Source organism: Branchiostoma floridae, chromosome 18 (assembly GCF_000003815.2).
Source record: "Branchiostoma floridae strain S238N-H82 chromosome 18, Bfl_VNyyK, whole genome shotgun sequence".
Taxonomy (NCBI): domain Eukaryota; kingdom Metazoa; phylum Chordata; class Leptocardii; order Amphioxiformes; family Branchiostomatidae; genus Branchiostoma; species Branchiostoma floridae.
Window position 1 is genome coordinate 6,534,203 of NC_049996.1, and position 14,876 is coordinate 6,549,078.

The window sequence follows — 14,876 nt, forward strand, 5'->3', positions numbered from 1 at the left end:
GTCAAAGCTACCCAGATGCCAAAAAATCATGAAAATCTGTTAATATTCCTATCTTGAGTTATCCTCTTCAGAATGTTTTTACAAAATTGTCCCTGCAATTCCAAACCTAGTTGCTAGGGGGTCCAAACTCACATCACTTCTTCCTGATCAATAGAGCCATCTAACACCCCAATATTGTGACTATAGCTTGTTAGGAACCTGAGATATCAAAACCAGAAGTTCTGCTGCAGTACCAACGGAAGCTGCTAAAGGGCGCAATATCTATTAGTAAACATTTCCAGCTTTTGTAACACCCAGCAACACACCAAGTATGAAACCAATCCATTTAGCCATTCACACAAAAGCTAGTGAAAATATAACCATGGAGGTAATGAAACTATTTATAGTACATCCTTTCTACCAGGTAGGAAGGTCTTTTCCAATTCTATGCCGCTCTTCCAGTAAAAGATGAATAAAATTCCTAAACATTTATAACATGTAGCCTGGGTAAAAATATTTTGTTAGGGCAGCAAATGTAAGGAGAGCCAGTAGAAATAGGATGGTACCCAGGCTTCTAACAGTTTCTATGAATGGTTCAATCGATGCCCCAGCTCAATCAATGTTGAGTTCCTATTGTTCAGCAAAATCTTGGCAAAATACAATGTCAGTAGTATAAAAACCCTCCGTTTCACAGACTGAGGTAATAATCATTCTGTAGACAAGTTAAGACTGCATATTAAAAAAAAAGAGACACAAGCCATACCTTCCAGTCACTCTCAAGTTTGGTCTGGCCACTCAGCATCTTCTTCTCCAAACCCTCAACTATCTTCTCAAGTTTGTTGACTTCTTCTAACAGCTTGTCTAAGGATGACTGGTCATTATAAGGCTCGTGGAGTAACTTGGTTTTCTCAGTCTTCCTAAGGAGCTCCTGTTTGTCTTCATTGGTCAGAACTTTTGGCATCAGAACCTGAAGTATATATGATTTGAATTTGAATAGAATTTTGAAGATGACATTATTGCATATAGAACTATTGCCAGGCCGGTTTGTATTGCTCCTCTGATTGGTCAGAATGAATCGACACCAGCACCGGGAATCCACACCGGCAACGATGTCGATTTGCATCTAGATCTACACCGGCATCAATGCAAGGAGCGATACACACAAGAAAGTAAGAGATATGCAGGCATTGGCCAATCAAAAGGAGCGAAACATACATGTATGCCAGAGTAGAGGGAATAAGTACAGACTGCAAGGGGGAATGGCTCCTTCTGTTAACATTGATGATGAGTTGTTCTAAAAAGCCAAAGACTGCAATGTTTCAAATATTTCACATGGAAATTTTGGTTTCAAAATGCAATCTGTAATCTTCTTTATACAAATGTATGTACCAAAGAACAAATGTGAATCTTCAGAAATTTGACAAAGGAATTCACACGTATAGCATCTATGCGTCATAAAGGAGTTCTCAAAATTGTGTAGGCTATATGATAATAACGTTAATGACCCGCCTGTTCCTCGGTGTACATGGTGTCATAACGCCTGGTCCTTTGCCATAACCACCTCATAAAACCACCTCGTTCGCTATTCGGTGGTTATAGCAAAGGACCAGGCGTTATGACACCATATACACCTCGAGGCAGGTCATTAACCCTTAATTATAACTCAGACCTTACCACAAGACTAGCATATATATTTCACCAGTTCTCATTTTGTTAGATTTATGCTAAAAAAAATTGTGAATCCCATGTATCCTCAATCCTCATTATAAAACCTGGAACAGCTCTAAAGTTAAGACTTGATGGATGAACTTCATGATGAAACTACAATGTACCACCCACAACTTCTCAAGTTATGCAGTGCACATGCAAACACAAACAAAAAACAACAACAAGAACAACAAAGGATATTGGAGTTTTCTTAACACAACCAGATCTCAAAAAAGACAGGCACAAAAAGAAGAAATCTGTAGTAACAGACCCCATTGCCAGGAATTGACTGTTGACTAGGAAGAACAATTGCCATTGACTATGTATGAAGGGGCCAAGCTTTTAGACCAAGAAGACAACAGACATATCCAGGAGATTCAAGAAGTCATCTTGATACATAAGTCAGCCCCAGTGATGAACCGGGACGAGAACTTAGCCATCATTGGTACTGTGTCTCAGCACAAAAATGCCACCTAGATCTGCTACATATAGTGGTGAGAAGCAGCATTAACTGGTTAGAAGCTCTGAGGAAGATGTCTGACACACATCAAAACGTCAGCAAGTTAGAAAAACTAGTTGTGTAAAAGAAAACTCCAATATTCTATGATCTACCAACCTGATAAGATTATTTTGAGAAGAACAACAAAGTGTACACGTACCTGATGAGAGTCTTTGAGAGCCTGGTGTTCACCCTCTGGACTTGATGATAGCAGGTCATCAGTACCAGTGTTGCCTGTGGAGCTCATGACAGGAACAGGCTGCAGAATAGACCCACCACCCACCATACCAGCTGAAGGTCCAACTGCAGGGAAATGCTGATCATGACTGGCAATAGCAGCTGATGGATTGATCTGAAGAACATTCTGATTGGGCAAATTTGTCTCCTTCCGTCCTGGAGCAGCATTCTGGTTGGCCAGGAAAGTCACCGGATGTACATTCTGATTGTCTACATTAGAATCCTGTTGATTAATTGGTTGAGTGCTTTGGAAAGGCAGTTGGGATGTTGGTACCATTTGGTGCTGAGGGATACTCTGTGGTAGTAATGGAAGCTGACCTGAAGGCAGCAGCTGGGGATGAACACCATGAACGGTACCATCGGCCGTCTGATTAGTGACAACATGCAAACCTGGTGATTTGATAGTTTGAAAGTCTTGACCCGTCCCAGGGTGAATAGTCATAAACTGCATTTCTGATGATAGATTAGGAGGAGCATAGGCTGGAACTGAGTTGTTCACATTCAGATTTGCAGTAGGGAAATGAAGAGCTGAGCTATGTTGAACAGATTCACAACGGTCACTGACAACCGTTTGAGGAACCTGAATTCCATAAGCACTGTCTTCCTGCAAATGTGCTTGCTGCTGGCTGTTGCTGGCGACAGGAAACCTCCCCTGATGATGAGTGGAGCTGATTGTTGTCTGGTCATACTGCTGACCAGGGTTAAATTTGTGAGGAAGTTCCTGGGTTTGTCCTGCAGACGGAAAAGCTGGGCCTTTCTCCTGCAGCTGCATGGCTGGCAGAAGGCTTTCCTGTTGTTTGTGGGTAACAATAGGGGTGCTGAGAGTGTCAACTGTCTGGGCCATTCCACTGCCACCCCACTGGAAGTGATTCCCATGCATGTGTCCTCCTGTGTGCTGCTGTACAGGACCAGGCTGCTGCTGTATGCTCTGGTATGGCTGTGTGTGGAGGTTACTCATCATCACCCCTTCTCCACATGACATGTTGTCTTCTGAAGAGCCTTTTAGGAAACTCCACTGTGGAGGATATGTTTGTCCGTTATTCACAGATTGAGGCAAGGTTGTGGATGACAGCTGACCTACTGACTGGGCTGGAGTATTCTGATGGTGTGACCAACTGGAGGGGGGGCCTTGGAAATCTGTCTGAGTTGGTGCAGTTAAAGGATCATGCACTGGATTGATGTCAGCACTCCCATATGCCAGACTTCCATCTGTACCAGTGGATGACATAGTGTTGTCCAGGTTTGTACTTGGCCTCAGATTGGACTGCACGGACAATGCAGCTGGGATATTTGAGGTTCTGACAGAGTAAGGAGTGGAGAACTGTGGAGGATTAGGTGGTACAACTGTGTGGAACACACCAACAGCTGGTTCCTCAAGGTTATAAGGTCCTCCAGTGGTGATGGGCGTCGGCAGGGGAGCCATTGATGCAGCTGTAGGGCCAAGGTTAGGTTTTGGTGCAGTGGGACGGGCTGGTGGCTTCTTGGGGCGTCTGCTTTTTGTCCTACAGGAACAGGAAAAAAGTCTGTTAAGACTTTTATCTACTGAAGTCTAATGAAGCTGTATCAGTCACGGTGTTTGCTACATGTACATGTATGCAGCAGGGACACGTAAATTTCCTTATATATAGAATGAATAATGAAAATGAAGTAAGGATAAGCTGATACTAAATGTATGCTTAGTGTATTGTGCTACTGCAAACTCAAAACCTCTGCTATTACTCCATTTATCCAGCAACAGGACTGGTGTTTCAAAATGAATTGTGTTGACAACTTGGCAGTGAGTCACAACAGGTGATACTGCAACGATTGGCAGATGACCCACCTGTCCATAATCTGCTGTCTTTCCTCCTCCTGTACCTTACACACACCTCTGGTTCTCTGGAGAAGTTTGCTGACATTGGTCTGCAGCTTCTGGTAGAAGTCCACACCTTTCTGACACTTGGCCAACAGGTCTTCATTTGCATCATAAGAGGCAATCAGTGACTGGACCATATTTTGTCTCCTAGAAAAATGTAGGTACATTATATAAGCTCAGTGCAAGGAATAAAAAATTCACAACGATTATACGATATACACAAGTCATGTGGTACATTAAACCAGTTTAACCAGTACCAGTTTAACCTTACTAAACTTAGTACAGTCGGGAAAATGTGCTCTCTTATAGTAAAAGAGTGTTGCGGGAGGATCTAGGGTAAGGTATAGTAAATGCATGATTGTGTTTCCTCGTCGTCGTTCACCATGTTCTGCCTTTACAGTCTTTGAAAAGTCCTGCAGCTACATTCAGTCTTTCTTTATCTTTCTCCACAATGCTCTGCATCATGAAATCCTCCTTGGCTCTTGGACTTTCAAGCTAACCTGATATACCCAAGTGTAGCCACAACTTATTCCTCCACTTTTCAATATTTTTGACAAAAGTAAAAAAAAAGGCAAGAAAACAGCCACAAACCATACTTTTTACACTTAAGAATGCACCCCAATTAAACTACCCTTGATTTGGGGTAAGTCCCAGACAAATCTGTGTCTGTGGAACTGAAATGGAAAATGGAAACAAGAGTTCGGAGACCTCATACTACCATGAAATATTCTGATTATGCAAATGTCAACCACATTTGCATAATTTATGATTGGTTACTTACACAGGTCACAATGTTGACGATCCAATCATTTACTAGATTGCACTTAGATGAATTAGGACACTTTCACATTAATTATGCAAATTAGGGACTTGTGTGCATAATTGGTATCTGCTAATCTTCCACCTGCCACAAACTACACGGTACATGTATTTGAGTCCTATAGTGGAAAACACCAGTCTGTAAATATAGATTGTGCTCATTAAGTAATGCAAATAAAGTAAAAATTTGCATAATTTGCACTTTATAATGTACACATCTGCCAAAGATACTTCCATGCTAAATATCATGGAAATCCATCTGTCCTATGTTCCATTATGCTCCTTGAAAGATTTTGACAAAGATGCCCCTGCAGTTCCAGAGCAAGCCACTAGGGGGCCCAACATAATCACTTCTTCCTTACATCACAAGCTATCTGCCACCAAAAAATTAAGACCAAAGCATGTTGAGCTCAAAAGATGCAAAAAATTGTACTGCAGTCCAAGGTCACACACCAGGGGGCCCAAAGTCGACCCTGAACTTTGTCTAATAGTATGCAACACCAAATATCATTACAATCCAGTTATGGTGACCACAAATATCCAGACACACAAACAGACACACACACAGACAGACACACACAGTGACACACAGACAGACATACCAAAAGCTATACCTCCATTTCTTAATGGAGGTAATAATCAAGTTAAGTATGCGTCCCTCTCTGCCAATTTTTAACACATCTTGAACCAAACAAATTCAATTTATTATGTTTTCTATTCTTTCCCCTTTGCACAAATCAAGGATTACAGCAGGAGTATAATCAAACAACAGATAGTGAGTGAGTGACAAATCAGGGACCTCTTTGTCCTTGTTTAAATTTGTAAATTAAAAGTGTTCCCCAAAGGCATGATTGTCTCTACAAACTTAAGGAATGACCTACTGCAAGTAACAATTTAATCACTGTATAGTGCTGAACCAAACAAAAACATGTACTATAGTTTTGCATCTTTCCTAGAACTGTAGCAGCCACCTTAAGCACATTCATCCATGCAATACGTTAAACCTCAATTATACAATCTGACTTTGGCAAAAAATTACAGCACCTTTGATGTTTGAAAATTTTTAAAAAGTGTACTTCATCTGAGAAAATATGGCAACTTCAACACATTTAATTAGTCTGCATGTACTTGTGATAGACACAAGCCCAAAACTGCCCTGATGTAGACTGTTCTCATCAGGCCTGTGATTTGGGTCCCAAAGCTGTGGTTTGCCTATGCAGTGTTACAAGCAGCAAAGGGTTGTTTTGTGACAAACTAAATCGTAAAATATGTTGGATTTTTTCCAAACAAATTTGGCCCTGAAAATGCAGGAAATAGTGTTACTGAGGGTTATAGATTTGAACATTTTCAGGGAGAGGATTCCCACAGACCCCATACTACAATTGCAATGTACATTAATTTTGTACATGTGCTCTGGTATCGCTTAGCACATGGCTTTGTTGCACTAAGATGCCCCTATGCTGTGACAAAATCCTTCTGAGAAAACTGTTATGGAGAGGTGCTTCATGCACATGTACAAATGTACCTTTGTTCAGTCTCTATGCTGGCCTTCCTCGTAGCTGCATACTTGGCATTGACCTCAGTGAGTGCCTTTAGGATATTGTCTTGAGCAGCTAGGTTCTGGTGGATGTATGCTATCACCTGGTCATACTTCTTAAGCTCCTGTTTGAACAAATCCTACAAAGAACACAGAACATAAAAAGTCATGTACATACTTCAAGTCATTCAAGTTCACCACAAAATATGAGGAAATCGCTCAAAATGACCTTGACATTTTCTTGCTGCATTTTTGGTGTTATTTCAAGTATCGTTCATGTTGAGGTCCGTGTACAACACGCTTCCGTAACCAGTAAACCTGTATAGATGGAGATTAAGAGAAGACCCAGCTTGCAAGCTCTGTGGTGAGACGGGAACAATGGCACACATCCTTTCCAGCTGTTAAGTAGTCCTCTCCTAGGGAAGGTATTGTTAGCGTCATGATAAGGTGTTTTCAACAACTGCAAGCATCCTAGAAGTACTAGTAGAATGGAAGAGAAAGCGCCACATGAAGGTGAAATAGCCAGCTATGGTGCTTGTTAGAGAGTCATCTTCCTGCAACAGAAAGAGCAGCATTCAGCACATTACAGGATGGCAGTCCTGGCTGTTCCCGGTAGAAGTAGGGTGCAGAGGTTTCCCAGCTTAGTCCATGTGGAAGCTATTAACAGCAGGAGGAGCGACAGGAAGAGCAAGAAAGAATGCAGTGCACAGGATAGGGGAAGCAGTGGAGGCTGCCTCATGTTGGCTGTGGAGGAAGAGGGAGGAAGTAGGCTGTAGGAAGTAGGAGCAGGTACATGTAAGTAGTAGGTTGCCGCCACTGCTGGACCCGACAGAAAGCGGATGTAATGGATAGGGTCAAAACAGATAATGAGAGCTGCTCCATCTGAAGACGTCCGTGACCTCACAGAGCGATGGCACTCCATTCATCACTACACGTGAGTGGAGTTATGAAGGCATCATTGATGTATTTACCAACTGCTCGAGGAACCTCCTCGAACACAGGACCCACATTTTAAGGTGCAGTCCCAACCAAGATGCCCTACCCATGATTGAACCAGGGGCTCCCAGGTACCAATTTTAGTTAGAGACGTGAGCTCAACTGTAATTTGCTACCATTTGAGCTACAGGGACATCCCTGGAGAAAAAAGTACAACATACTTATTACAAATTAAATGTAAATTGTGATCTCTGGAAGCTCTGACCCCCAGAAGAAGGATGTGTGGATTACTGTAGTGTGGGGTTGCTGGAAACTGCTGCCCAGTCCGGTCGGCGGAAACTGCTGCCTGGTCCAGTCAGGGTGTGGTTTGGGGAGGTTAGAGTATTGCTCACGGCAGAGCAAGCTGCACTCAAGATACCTTGCTCTGCTGTATGCAACACTCAAAACCCCCAAAGCCAGTCCCAAAACTGGACCAGGCAGCTGTTTCCGCCGACCAACCAGGCAGCATTTTCTGCCCACCACTAGAGTGGGAGAGTGAGGCAGACTGAAGTGGTGACCCGAGAAGAATAAGAATGTGAACCAGACAGTGAGTGAGTGAGTGGACTCTGTTTGAGGGTGTTTCATCACCTCTAAATTGCCTTGATCCCGTGTGACCAGTACTTGGGTAATGTCATCATTCTGGATCTGCTCCCTTAGCTGGTTCTCCAGCATCTTCCTCTGCTGCTGCATCTCTTCTACTTTCTCCTTCAACATCTTCAGGTTCTTCCTCACATTCTCATCAACTGGTGCTGTAGCAGACAGGAATGAAGCAGAATGAAGATGCAGGGTTAATCAATGTTACCAAATTGTGTGGATGGTGACTGTGATGATAGGTTGTTTTAAGAGAGCCACAGCTCCAGCATATGGAAATTCAAGATGGTCACCACAATTGGGTTCATTTTTCAAAGCTAAAAGTGGGTAACAGACCATTCCAGCTCAGGGTGCTATGGACTGAAGGCAACAGTTTGGCCAATTTATGGTTTATAGCAATGAACAAACATGAACTGTACACATACTCTAAGGTTGGGTCTCTAATTTCCTTGTTGAAAAATTTGGTCAATGGTAATCCAAGACATACATGTAAGACAACAGTTGCTCCTTTGTGATGGAAGGGGATTAACTGATCGACTTACCCACCACTAGAAAAAAAATGTACTGGAAATGTTACAATTGATGGGGAGGCACCTAGTGTTAACAGGCTTCTATACCTCTGCTGACAGGGAATAATCAAGCACACACACAGAAGTATAGAACAATGTTGTATTCAGATGAGTCGCTAGATCCAGACTAAATTCCCAGAGGCCTCAGTCCGCATGCATGGACTGTTCCATTGGTGTGTGGGGAAACTAAACTATTCTACGTAATCTAACACCTACATTTTGTAGGGGTAAAATGAGAAGTAAAGAAAACTGGCAGGATGGGCCAGGCAATGATAGGAACCCCCATGCACACCCTTTGGGCCTAAAAAAGGTAGCCTAGGCAAGCTTTTCTGCAGACCCCATCACAACTGGCACACTCCAGTTTATTTAGGGACATGCAGCCTGGAATTGAGACTTACATGTAAAACAAACTATATTACTCCTAACTGCTTTCCCCTTTAGGAGATAAAAATAATAATGTACAGACCATCCATGATGTTCTGTGAAGGCAGCGCTGCCTGTAGAACATCCAAAGGTCCAGACAGAAGTTTAAGGTTGTTGACATGGGTGCTCATGGATGTACGTAGGTCTGTGCTGGTCTGGGAGGCCTTAGCGTGTGCTTCCTTGTACTTGTCCAACTCTCGCGCGATTTCACTGCAGATAATGGAGGTTGACCTTGGTCCGTATGCATCCTGTGAGGAATACAACACCACTGCCAAATGAAATGAAACTACAAAGTTTTACATCTTCCTTGTTAAAGTCTTGCCATTGCCAATGCAACTGTTACAATTCCTGTAATATTTTGTATACGCTGTTGATCTACAGTACATGTACAGTGGAATTTAAAATCATTGATCTCTTTCAGAGGTGTCAAAGACAAAATTTGCTAGGTGATTACTGTAACAGGGTTTACCATTACGTCAATGCAAGCTCTGATTTGCAGGTGTTAACATTAAGGCTTGATCTACGATAAGGCCCCAGCAAGTAAATGTCATTGATCAGCACATTGAAAAGAAAATTGTTTTACCTTTCGGCAATGGTCAACATACTGAGAATGGGAATATAAAATGCTGCTTGCTGTGCCTGAGGGAGCCAGCCCAGCCAATGATATAAAACATACCTGGAAGTCTTTTTCCTTCACCTTCTCATCCCCTACCAGCTGTTCCACTTCTGTCAGCCCTTCCTCCACATCCAACCTCACACTAGATAATACTGGACACAAACAAATATTAGTGTTGCACAACGACTGCATTGGTGACTATGTAAGGCAATGTATGGACACAAAGTTTGAACACATCCAACACACTGTTACAGTAGCAGACCCTATTTCGATACAGCAGCCATTTTGCCTCATCTCATGCACCAAAATGAGGCTGTAGGTGGGTAGCTGTTAGTCCCTAATTGAAAGCCTGTATTACAGCATACTAATAGGTAGATCATCTTCATTGTGGTACGTTTTGCCCCTCTAATTTGAAACGCTGCAGAATATGTGCTTGCAATGTGTAGAAAATATTGTTTAAGTCTGAAAAGAGGGTCTTCATAGGTATAAATTGTAAGCTAGTATACAATAATATTATTACCTTCGCCGAGAAGGATATATTTTCGGTTAAGGCCTCGTGTTGTGTCCCTATATGTAGGTCAACAGCATATAACTCAAGAAGCTGTGTATGGATTTTAATGATATTTGGTATTTGAGTAGCGGTTGCGGAAAGGAAGGTCGTGTTCGAAAATGGTTGGCGTAGCCTTTTTCCGTCACGACGGTATCGGGCCAAACGTGTGCATCCGCCTTCTCGTAAACAGTATAACTCGAGGACCCTTGAATGGATCCTGATAATATTTGGCAGGTGGGTAGGGGTCAGGAAAACGAAGGTCAAGTTCGATAATGGGCCTCCTAGCGGCTCCCTAAGGTACTGCAGCAAAACTTTTAATTTTGACATCTCGTGTTCTAGACATGCTGTGGTCATGATTCTTAAGTGGTAGATAGCCCTTGGGGCAGAGAGTAAGTGCTGTGAGTTTGAACCCCCTAGTGGCATTTTTAGAACTGCAGGCACCAATTTCCTTTCAAACTTTGGACGAGAATAACTCGAGAACGTGTTGACGGATCATCATGATTTTTGGTATGTAGATAGAATGAGTGATGACTTACATAATGTAATACTAATCATGCAAATCAACAGCTAATTTGCATAATTGATGAGGAAAGTTCATAAATCCATGCCAACAGCATATAACTCAAGAAGCTGTATATGGATTTTCATGATATTTGGTATTAAAGTAGCGGTTGTGGAAAGAAAGGTCGAGTTGGAAAATGGTTGGCGTAGCATTTTTCGCCAGGACGGTAGCAGGCCGAGTGTGTGCGTCCATTTGTTTGTGGAATGCATAACTCAAGAAGCCTTGAACGGATCCTGATAATATTTGGTAGGTGGGTATGGGTAAGGAAAACAAAGGTCGAGGTCGATAATGGGCCCCCTAGCGGCTTCCTAAGGTACTGCAGCAAAACTTCAATTTTTGACATCTCGTGTTCTGAACATGCTGTGGTCGTGATTTTTGAATGGTAGTACATTGGTACATAGCCTAAGTGATGACGTACATAAAGTAATACTTATTATGCAAATCAACAGCTAATTTGCATAATTGATGAGGAAAGTTCATAAATCCACTGAATTCCATGATAGGGCTTTCAAACTTGCACCATGTAGCAGAAATGTAAGAGAAATGTGCAATACATATCAATTATGCAAATGATGACCTGATTTACATAATTGATGAGAAACATGAACATGTTGATGGATCATCATGATTTTTGGTATGTACATGTAGATAGCCTAAGTGAAGAGTTACATAGTGGGATACTTATCATACAAATTAACAGAAAATTGACATGATTAATGAGGAAAGTTTATGAAAGTTGCACTGGAAAGTATCACAACAGTGTAAATAATTTCATTGTCACCTCTGCCAAGAAGTTAATGTTTTTGTGTTTGTGGGGAACACACGTTCATGCAGCCGTTTGCTACTGGGGTAGGTCCTCTTTAGTGATACTAGTACATGAATAATACCATAAAGTCTTGAATAAAGGCATGAATATTTGGCGAAGGGATGTGTTCGTGGAACTCTAGTTTTCTAAATCTTATGCACAGAAATAACGACTTTAAGTGTGACCCATGTAGTTCCACCCTGAGATTCGTGTGGGGAATTAAAAAGGAAGAGAAGTGAAGAGAGGGGCGCTAGCTGGGAGAGACTGGATGATGATGGGAGAACAAGACTTAGTGTATAATAACTCACAGTGTAATGTGGTTCTTCTGGACCCCTCCCACAAGAAAAAACTGTTTAGTACTGGTACAACATACCGTTACCCACCCCTATCAATATCTGAAAAAAAAAAAATGAATGAAAATTTTGCCAAAATCGAGGTAAAAAAATATTTTCTACACAATCATGGCAAGCGCATATTCTGCTGCAGTATTTCAAGTTAGAGTGGCAAAACTTACCATTGGAGATGGCCCACTTATGCTGTAATACACCAGATCATGTCCTTTGATATAGGGACTAACAGCTATACAGCTACAGCCTTGTTTGGTACATGACCCAAATGGCTGCCATTTGGACCCTATCTGGAATCAACTTCTGAAATCAAGAAGGGGCCTAGACCTGCCTAAATACCCCTATCACAATAATTCCAAATTCAGCAGGAATCAATTAAACCATAATGAGCCTGAATGAAGAATTTCAAAATTCCAGCCACATTTGGCAAGAATTTCAAAACAAGTTCAAGGAGTACACAGCTATAAGGCTACTTTTTGTACATACTGGTACTGGTAGCTACAATGTACAAAATGTATATTAGCTAGGAGTACAGAAGATTAAAGAAAAAATGAATGTTTCCAACACATTGCTACTTGACACCCAGGTGTGAAAAATATTAAACTCTTCAAATATGCCAGTGCAGGACATCACAGACACAACACAAATAACAATCTTAGGCCCACTTCAGACAGACAACAATTACATAGTCGCGCGACTGTTATTGTCTATCGTTGTGGGCGACGGTTCTCTTTAGACATGCGTTCAGAGTATTGCCGGACACCCGCGGCGCAGGATTTTATTGCGTGCGTGACCCACAGTGACCTCTTACTCGCAAATTAAAAATGGCGGGAGAATTCTTTATTTTCGTCATGCAGCAGATTACTATTTTTTGCTTACAAACAAACATTGTCCCCGACAAAGAATGACACAGAGACGGGAAAATCTGGAATTAAACCCGGCATTCGTTCCCGCCGGTGGTATTACAGATTATCATCAAGGAATAGGGGCATTCGAAGGATGTAGCCACTGGTGGCGGGGCATTGCGCTGGAAAAGGCAGTTTCTGATGACAAAAATACGTTTCCATTACTGACTGACTGCATGTATATTTACGGAGAAAAATGCCTTTTCAAATGGAAAAAAACACGCTGCAGACTTATTAGCATATGATCCAGTCCCGTCGCCGGCGACGATTTCTCTTTAGACATGTGAGGAATAGTCGCCGGCCCCCCGCTGAACGCCGCGCGACTGGGTCCGAGGTGGTCGCACGATGATTAAAAAAAAAACCTTCGCACGACTACTTTGATCCTCTTTAGACAGGGCTAAAAATACCGTCGCCGGCGACGTTGTTGACAACAACAGTCGCATGACTACAAAAGTGTTGTCTGTCTGAAGTGGGCCTAAAGTGTATTAGATTTTCTGGTGGCTCATAAGGCCATGTTGGTTTGATTACATGGATGACATCTTCCGGGAACCCCAAACCTGATGCGAGCATGCAAGTTGCAAAAAAGTTTGGCCAAAAAAAAAAAAGTCGCCTTTATCAAGAAATCAAAGTGGTATGGAAGGTTGAACAAATGACTGAACACAGAAAATGGTACTACCAAAACAATTATAGATTCTTCATCTTTGTTCTTTCATACCCTTTTCTTAGACCTTGGAATTGACCTTCTTGGCATTCTATGACATTAGTACATGTATAATATGTTTTCTGATATTTCTTTTCAATCTACATTTTTGTGTATTTGCTCATCTTGCAGCTGCTTTTAACCATTTACAGTATAATTGAAACGTTTTTTTGAGCAGAGGAAAATTGATGTGCCACCAGTTGACTGTCATCCATGTAATCAAATCAACATGACCTACATTTGTACATGTAAGTACCTTGCATGGATGCAGACAGGGTTTTCATGGTATCCTGCCTCACACTCATGGCTGCACACTTCTCCAGCAGTGACTGCGGGAGCCGGTTGGACTCTGGTGTCTCCAACAGCTGAGTCAGATCCAGGGACTCTAAATATTGGCTGGGTAGAAGACAGACAGGGATGTAAAGGAAGCATTGCAAGTGTTATTATAGTGACTATAGGAGTATTAGAATTACTACTACAAAAAGTTGTCTCAACAACTACAAGGTACTGTGGTTGGTTATGTACTTAAGAAATCCAAAATAAGTAATGTTCATCCATGTCCAAACTTACAAAGTCAGGAAATGGAATTTCAGACTTTTTCATGGTGCACAACCAACACGGTAAAAAGCTCACTTTTCCAACCACGTACCACAGACAAAAAGGGAAAAAAAAAAATACACAATAGGTCTACGGACACCCAATACATTTCATGCAGGCCTGAGGTCTACGACTTGTTATTATTGTGTGCAGTCTGCAGGAATTCTAGGAAATGAATTGTACAGGAATGCCAATTATTTTTATTTAAAATTCAAGTCAGATCAGAGAGTCAATATTGGGCAGGGCCAGTGGAATTCCAGTCTTTGGTAGAACATGGGTCATGCAGACTCCCTTTGGGGCTGGTCCATTCAGCATTGGCCAAACGCCCGCCCGGACATCACAGTCCCTCATGGGACGAACGGTTTTTGTTTTCATTTCCTTCAGTACTTGGTGTGTTTTTGCTCTCCACAGGACCATATTGTAGCCGCCTAGACCAAGTGGGCTGATGACCTCTACATCACTACAGAAACTGCATTGTTTAGTACAACTGTGGTTCATCAGAATTATGTACTGTCTATCATTCATCTTTAGCAAAATGATAAAGGATGTCACAACTTTTTCTTCTTCAAGATACTTTAGTTCACATGCAACCAGGTTATCTAT

The 14,876-nt window shown here is 41.9% G+C and overlaps 1 protein-coding gene across 7 annotated transcripts in view; it reads right to left on the reverse strand.

The window, feature by feature from the left end:
• LOC118405908 (tyrosine-protein phosphatase non-receptor type 23-like) overlaps positions 1-14,876 on the reverse strand; it is a 76,378-nt gene that overhangs the window by 13,848 nt on the left and 47,654 nt on the right. For all 7 annotated transcript variants that reach the window (XM_035805740.1, XM_035805738.1, XM_035805742.1 and 4 more), the window contains 8 exons: positions 13,933-14,072; positions 9,868-9,959; positions 9,235-9,439; positions 8,197-8,357; positions 6,622-6,773; positions 4,245-4,424; positions 2,346-3,924; positions 743-946 (listed from right to left, as the gene is read on the reverse strand). In XM_035805740.1, the coding sequence (XP_035661633.1) occupies positions 743-946; positions 2,346-3,924; positions 4,245-4,424; positions 6,622-6,773; positions 8,197-8,357; positions 9,235-9,439; positions 9,868-9,959; positions 13,933-14,072 (2,713 nt within the window). The remainder of the gene's footprint in view (positions 1-742; positions 947-2,345; positions 3,925-4,244; positions 4,425-6,621; positions 6,774-8,196; positions 8,358-9,234; positions 9,440-9,867; positions 9,960-13,932; positions 14,073-14,876) is intronic.